Source organism: Sycon ciliatum, chromosome 8, assembly GCF_964019385.1.
Source record: "Sycon ciliatum chromosome 8, ocSycCili1.1, whole genome shotgun sequence".
Taxonomy (NCBI): domain Eukaryota; kingdom Metazoa; phylum Porifera; class Calcarea; order Leucosolenida; family Sycettidae; genus Sycon; species Sycon ciliatum.
In genome coordinates this window covers 14,052,244-14,059,307 of record NC_088650.1, presented here as the reverse complement: position 1 = coordinate 14,059,307, position 7,064 = coordinate 14,052,244, and the positions used below count along the sequence as shown (strand labels likewise).

At 46.2% G+C, this 7,064-nt stretch overlaps 1 protein-coding gene across 3 annotated transcripts in view; it reads left to right on the top strand.

The window, feature by feature from the left end:
• The first annotated feature begins 5,383 nt into the window (after positions 1-5,383).
• The window catches only part of LOC135823764 (mucin-5AC-like), a 39,557-nt gene continuing 37,876 nt past the window's right edge, over positions 5,384-7,064 (top strand). For all 3 annotated transcript variants that reach the window (XM_065336608.1, XM_065336607.1, XM_065336606.1), the window contains exon 1: positions 5,384-5,759. In XM_065336608.1, coding sequence (XP_065192680.1) covers positions 5,664-5,759 — 96 coding nt within the window. In that variant the 5' untranslated portion in view covers positions 5,384-5,663. The remainder of the gene's footprint in view (positions 5,760-7,064) is intronic.

Here is a 7,064-nt window from a genome sequence, read left to right as displayed (position 1 = left end):
GAAGTGGGCAACTGGTTTGGCCAAACTTTGAGATAGGTTAATTTCCAGCTTTCAAGTTTCAGTAACCGGAGTTCTTTAGAGAAATGTGGCTCTTTTTCTTGCTACACTTGCTTATGCATGCTGCAGACCCTCTTTGGGATATGCGGCAATTTTTTGAAAAGGGGTTGCAGCTGGTCTGTACCCCATCTACGAAAATCAAAAGAAAAGCCTCTCTTTCTCACTCCCTTTTGTGTCAAAGTAGTGTATCACACATCCCAGTTGACTATTGTACGAAGTGATTTGGCTTTTTTTAACATTTGGCATTTTTTAACAAATGTGTAAAATTTGCTTTTCTTCTGGCTGTTTCTCTGCTCCGGATGGCTGTATCGAAACATGGGTGGTGACAAATGAGAGCCAGTTTATCGTAGATCAACATTGACCAGAAAATTTGGTGCATATAATTTAATTCTCCCTGCCACGTCGGTATAACTAGTGGTGGGTGCTTTGCCATTTTGTGTACAATGTGTAAAATAAGCCCTTGAATGGACGAGGAGGGCAGTGAATTGCTTCCGCAGGGCTTTTGGACGACGTCAGGCCGTCTTGCCATTACTAAAGACAACAATGAAGAACAGTAGGTCACGGAATACACTCTGTGAGAACGAAAACATGGCTGCGATGCTATGCTACCTATCCAATTCTACCGTATTACACAGCCACTAGTTACAAATACAAAAACACGGCTTTGCGGCAGCATACAATGCAGTTGACAGATTAATTTTCATCCACAAGCATTCCTCGAAGTGAAATCTATCAGCTTCAGAACATTGATGACCGAATATCCAAGTTTGTGATGCCATTTTACAAATTTGTTAAAAAATGACACACCAATTATTTGAACCCTGAGAATACTATGAAAGTAGGACATGATTCAAGACACTTTCCAAAGTGGGATCATTCCCATTTTTTGAGACAACGGGCATGAAGGATAGCACTTCCACTTGCAACAATTCATTTGGACGTAGCTTGCCTAGAAGTGGCTGAAAAAACGTGATTTTACAACCATGTTAAAAAAGCCTAATCACCTCGTACGTGATCGTACTGTCCGGCCAGGATTCCGCGCTATTGGCTTTATTATTATTAAATTTTTGATAGGGTTTTTCATTCGCGTTATCCATGGGAATGTACCAAAAAACAGTACATGATGTTGAAAATGTACTACAATGTTGTATACGCCCATGAGTTTGTACGGCAAAGTTATACACGTGCATGAAACTGTATGCTAAAATTTGTACCAACGATAGACAACTCTTGCAGAATGACCACATAGCGCATTTTTTGCCGTATACTCCAGCATATTTGCCGCGCAATGGCCAGTTTTCGCCCGCATAATTTTATGATTTTGTCCACGTTATTCTGTGGGAACAGATTGTATCCCAGTAGCATAATTTGTCATGTGACCTATCTTGCATTTATCACAAGGGTACATAGTCATCAGTGTACTTATCACATGTGTAAACGTTCTATGCACACTATAATAAATATTGCCATGCAGGCACACTTCTTTGTTCACACATCTGTAAGGTGCGACATTATGCTATTGCATGGCACTGCCTATAGCATCTTCTAGGCGCTGGTCCTTGTTCTTGAACCTTCTTCTAGATTCTTGCATATGGTGCTTGTTTCACTTGTCAGCTTGCTGATAACATTATCGCCTTACTGCTTGCTATATAAGCACACTATGTGGCCATTCTTCTCAGGCACTCGCACATAGTCATTGCTTGCACATTGCGTGCGCCTTGCCCACTGGTACTCTGTACGACATTCACTCAGGACTTCTACTGCCGGTGTATATCCACTGTCACAATGTCATGATTTTCTAGAAAAAATAAATACTGGTTATATACACCACCAAGAGTATCTACCAAAATATTGTTGCAAAGTGCGTTTACCGACCGAATGATGTTGCTGCAAGCATTACCGCTCGAACTCTCTACTTCAGTACTTGTAGTACTACCGGTACTAGTGCGTTGAGGTCCTGTGACTCGTGGCCTTTGAGTTTGACCTCCTCTCAAACAAACATTATGCATAGCCATGAAATAGGAAGATCGTTACTAGTAAAATTTGCAAATCGGCCGGCCGAAAAATTCGCCGAGAACGGGACTTATCAAAAAATCGTTAAGCTTTTCGCCGATTTTGGAGGGTTTCTTTGAGAATCGCCCAAAATCTACCAAATCTTCCAATATCTTACCAAGTTTTAAGCCAATGTGTCGACAATTATTTTAGCCAATTCCAATAGTCCAATTTTGCAGCCGATTTTCGAACAATCAGCTGATTCCATACATGTATACATGTACCGGTACATGTACATGTACAATGTGTAGTACTGTAGTAGGTGTCCCGACAGTTCACAGAAACCCAATTCACAGAACGGCAGTTCACAGAAACCCAATTCACAGAACGACAGTTCACTGAATGACTTTTCACAGACTACCTTTTTGACAGACAGCCCATTTCACAGGATACCCAATTTACCAAAAGACAGTTCACAGAGCACTGCTTTCTTCGACAGCCCATTTCACCGAATTTGATCAGGCATGCACTCAAAAATGCATTGTTTCGAAAGAAAGCAAAATATTATGAATATGAGAGTATGCACGTGTGACATGGTCATTTACTATACACAACATTGAATGCCAAATTATGCGCTACTCCACGGAGGAACTCTCTTGGTGGTCGCTGCTCGACGGACTGTAGCAGAGCCCTCAGTCGTTCCGCCTATTCGACAACATTGAACGCCAGATTATGTGCTACTTCACGGAGGAACTCTCTTGGCAGTGGCTGCTCGACGGACTGTAGCAGAGCCCTCAGCCGTTCATCACATTGCTGATTATCTCTACTTCCGCTTAGGACCAGAGTTTCCTGCCTCAAGCCGCTCAAGCCGCTCTCGTTCCGTGGTACTGTAGACTACTCCATTTTCAAACACTCGATAACCTTCCAAATAGTCGGATGGTGGCAGGTGACTATCGATGCAAACCAACGATGCCATCCTTCTAGGGCGTTGTTTGTGCGGTCCTCTCCCATCAGAGTGCGGTATTGTACGTTCCACAGCTAGCGCAATTGGGAACAGTGGTGTCCGCCGTTGCCCATTTGGGCGGAGCGTTCCAATGTACGAATGCTCGAAGTAGGTGAGGATCGCCTCGGCGTCGTTGGGGAAATTATCCTCCACCGCTTCGAAGTAAGTGGTCACGTCCCCAGTGGGTACGAAAACCAATGCTGGCAGCATTCGCAGGGCCACTGCAAATTGTGAATCCTGTGCGTAGCGCTCTTGGAGTCCGGTTGACTGGACACGACGATAAATGTTCTGGGTGAGATGAAAGAAGCAGCCTGTGCACTTAATTCCGGGGAATTTCAGTCTAAATCATCGCGGCGTTGATGGCACCTAGCTCAAAATCTGTAACTAGAGTGGACGGCTGCAAAGCATCCGTTCTGTCGAGGAGAACTTGTAGTAGTTGCTCGTACATTGCCTCCGTCTTGTTCGGTAGAATCGCGTAGACGACAGGCAATATGCATCCATCCACACGAACGCACAGAGAGTAGAGCTGATAGAACTGCAGGGGAACCGTCTTAAAGGTTCCATCCGCTTACCAGGAATCGTGCGTGGCCAGCAAACTATGATCCAAGTTGTCCTGCGTGGAAAACACCAAGAATCGAGCATTTCCGGAGTGAGCACCACTGCATGTAGCAGGAATGCATCTCCGGAAAGGGTGTGGCGATAATCGTCTGAAATCATCAGCTCTTGGAGGGATCCGGGATTTGGAGGAACATTTCTGCTTTTCACACGCTCTCTCTGAGCCTTCCGCTTCAAGCTTCGGACGCTCGGCGACAGGGTGGCAGTCGCTGCTACTGCAGCTTGGACAATCGTGTGCGTCGATTCTTGTGTTGTCGCCGATCATGTCGCTATTGCTTTGCTCACAGTAGCGGTTGCGACTCTAGTTGCTTCAGGAGCGTAGCTGTGCATGCCCGTCATTGTGCCACTGGTCTTCAACCTGCCTTCGCATCCCAATTCATCTTTACGCTCGCGATCGCACCTCCAGTACACTACGCCACCGGCGCCGCATTTTTCTTTCACGTACCCGTAGCCATCCTGAATGATCTTCTGCTTTCCCCTCGACGTCAGTCCAATGTAGTCAGGCTCCATTGTCGTATTCGTATCCGTATTCTCCAAAATTGACTTTGAATGATCGAATAGTCGTAAATCAAGGGCTTATGTATGAACTGGCGCGTGTGCGTTGTCACCTCTGGCGTGGATATTATTGTTGGTCACGCTGGAACTTATCCGTCCTGCCGAGGATCGAGTCGCATTTTCCCACTTTTGTCCACTCTCGGCGAAATGGGCTGTCTGTGAAAAAGTCAGTCTGTGAACTGGGTTTTCGTTGAATTCTGATCAACGGCAGAGGAAGAGGCTGGACGTCGATGACCACGAATGGCAGCGGCAGCTGCTCGGACGAGGGCAAAGCCCAACCTCACTCGAAGAAAGGCAGTCACCGACGAGAACGACTCTCCTGTCTTCTCCGATACCATGGATGGGCCTGCGGTAGAGAGCCTTCGCTGCTTTGCCTTGCCCGCCAGTGCAACTGAGGACGATTGGGACAAATGACGCATGCTCGATTTGCAAAACTCGTGCTTCGTAGCTGCGACGCTTCTCCTTCTCGTGTCTGGCATAGAGTGACGGACACCAGGGAGGCGGGGTTTTGGTTTGAACGAGCATAGTGTGGTCATGTACACTGAGTGTACGTCATATGCATGTACATGTATATCCCATACGTACGCTAGACTGAAGTGCAAGCCGGGAGCATGTTTGTGATGTGTTCGTGGCTCGGCCAGCTTTGACGGACGTGATTACAGCAAGACCTGGACAAAATCGAAAGTCACGGTTGGCACGGTTTCGATCATCTGACTGCCCTGAGTGGATAATATCAGGTTCTGTTGCGGAAACAATTACGTCATGCTTAGTATGCAGGCTGAAACAGGAAAGGAAAGGATGCCCATCATGATCACTGCATCAGGGCGACAGGGGCCCATGTCTTCCACAGCTATGGAAAGTTTACTTCAACAGTTCAGTGAGTTCAAGCGACCACGAATCGATGGGACTCGAACCCACATTCGACCACAGACAGCCATGTCACCATGGTCACACTCACAGACTTGTGAATTCGTGAAGTAGTTGTGTCTATAAAACATAATGCTACGATCGTACTATAATATGCGCTAGAGCGGCGCGCGCGCCGCCGCGCCGGCGCCGTCTTTTCGTGTGGAAGCGTGACTTCTATTTTGCCCGAAAAAGACGAAAAGAAAATATTTGGCGCGAATGTATGAAGGCAGTCTCGCTTCCAAGAATCCGCACTTGAAAGAAAGAAAGACAAGGATTGTGTTGTGAAACTCTTTCGATAGGGTCTCGAAAACTGGCAAACAACAACCAATTCCTATTTCCAGTTTATTCTACGTGCCATGGAGTTCTCAACCCGCTCCATCCAACACCGCACCGTCGAGAATTTCTGTTTTCTCTGACTTATTTGCACGCCAGGCTTGCACCTTGTGTGCTGTTTGTAGAGATTTCGTTGAGGGAGTTCCTGGTCATTGTTGACGCAGAGCCTGCGCAAGGTCGGTCTGTTGAGATCATCAGCATGGCTAAACGCCAGCCAGTGAAGTGCTCTATCAATGGATTCCAGGTGGATTTCCCCTGCAAACCGTATCCCACTCAGGTGGCCATGATGGACAAGGTACTTACTTACTCACCATACATGTACACCTACACTGAGAATTGGACGATGAACAATTGTGATCGTCTGAGATAAGGTCCCATGATCCAGCTTCTCCACACATGCACGTGGTATTACTAATAGAGAGCGAGCAAAACAATCTCGGAGATGTTTGCGTCATGATATCAGCCACCACGAGGGTAGCTTCTCACGAAAAGTTCCCCTGCTGCAGATATCCGCGAAAATACGCTGCAGTCAATGACCATTTCCTCAGCCTGGAAATGAATACTAGTATGCGAGAAGGCACGAGAAAAGTTCAGTTTGCACCCCAGGCTAGTCCGTATCCGGAACTGTTAGCAAAGGTTACATGCCATTAGAAGTTTCGCAGTTTTTTTTCCTTTTTTCGGAACCTCTATTTGAAGGTAATCGTGATAATGCAGGCGCATAGCACCGCCGTTGGAGGTGGTCCGACCGGAGGGGGGGGGGGGGGGCGGGAGTCTCCCGCGGGAAAAATTGAAATTAGGGTGCAAAATCCTGCATTCTGGGCACTTGGCATTGTGTTAAAAAAAATTGGTCCGGCCAAAGCCGGACCGGCTGCTACGCCCCTGTAAAGTGTAATGGATCATACTATGAAACTGAAAGCAGTGATACACACAAATACATCTGAGAAATAAACAAACGGAGTACACCAAAAATCACGGTTCGTGTGACACTCGGTTAGACCCGAGTTTTCCTCATCCGCAGGAACTCCACCACCCTCACGGGTCAAGTCGCAGGTTACGAACAGCCTTAGGGTTTTATAACAGTGCACGTTGTTGTATAAACACCAGCTGCTTTACTGTACAAGTACAAAGTTTCGTTTGGAATTAACTTTCGCTATATTCGTTAGGGGCCGTCCGGGGTTACCAATAGTTTTGCAAAACAAAAAGTTTTAGTATTTTTCAGCACCCACCCACCTACCTTTTCTGCAGGTAAAGCGAATTCCAATAAAATGTTGATGTCAATTTTCGACACCCAGAAGTAACTGGTCATTCTGCATCTGCATTCAATAATTATTTTCAAAACGAAACTCCTTCAAACCCACCCACCCCCAAACGAAAACTTTTCGTTTTGAAAATACTATTGGTGACCTTGGACGGCCCCTTAGGGGCACGAAATGACTAAAGTTTGTACCAAACTATTTTTTTACATTCGGGGCGACAGACCTCGACCAAGAACGAAATTTAGTACCGTATTTTTCCGGTTGTAAGTCGACCTTTCACGACTTAAAATAGAAGCAGAAAGGGTGGGGGTCGACTTACAACCGGGATTCGACTTATAACCGGG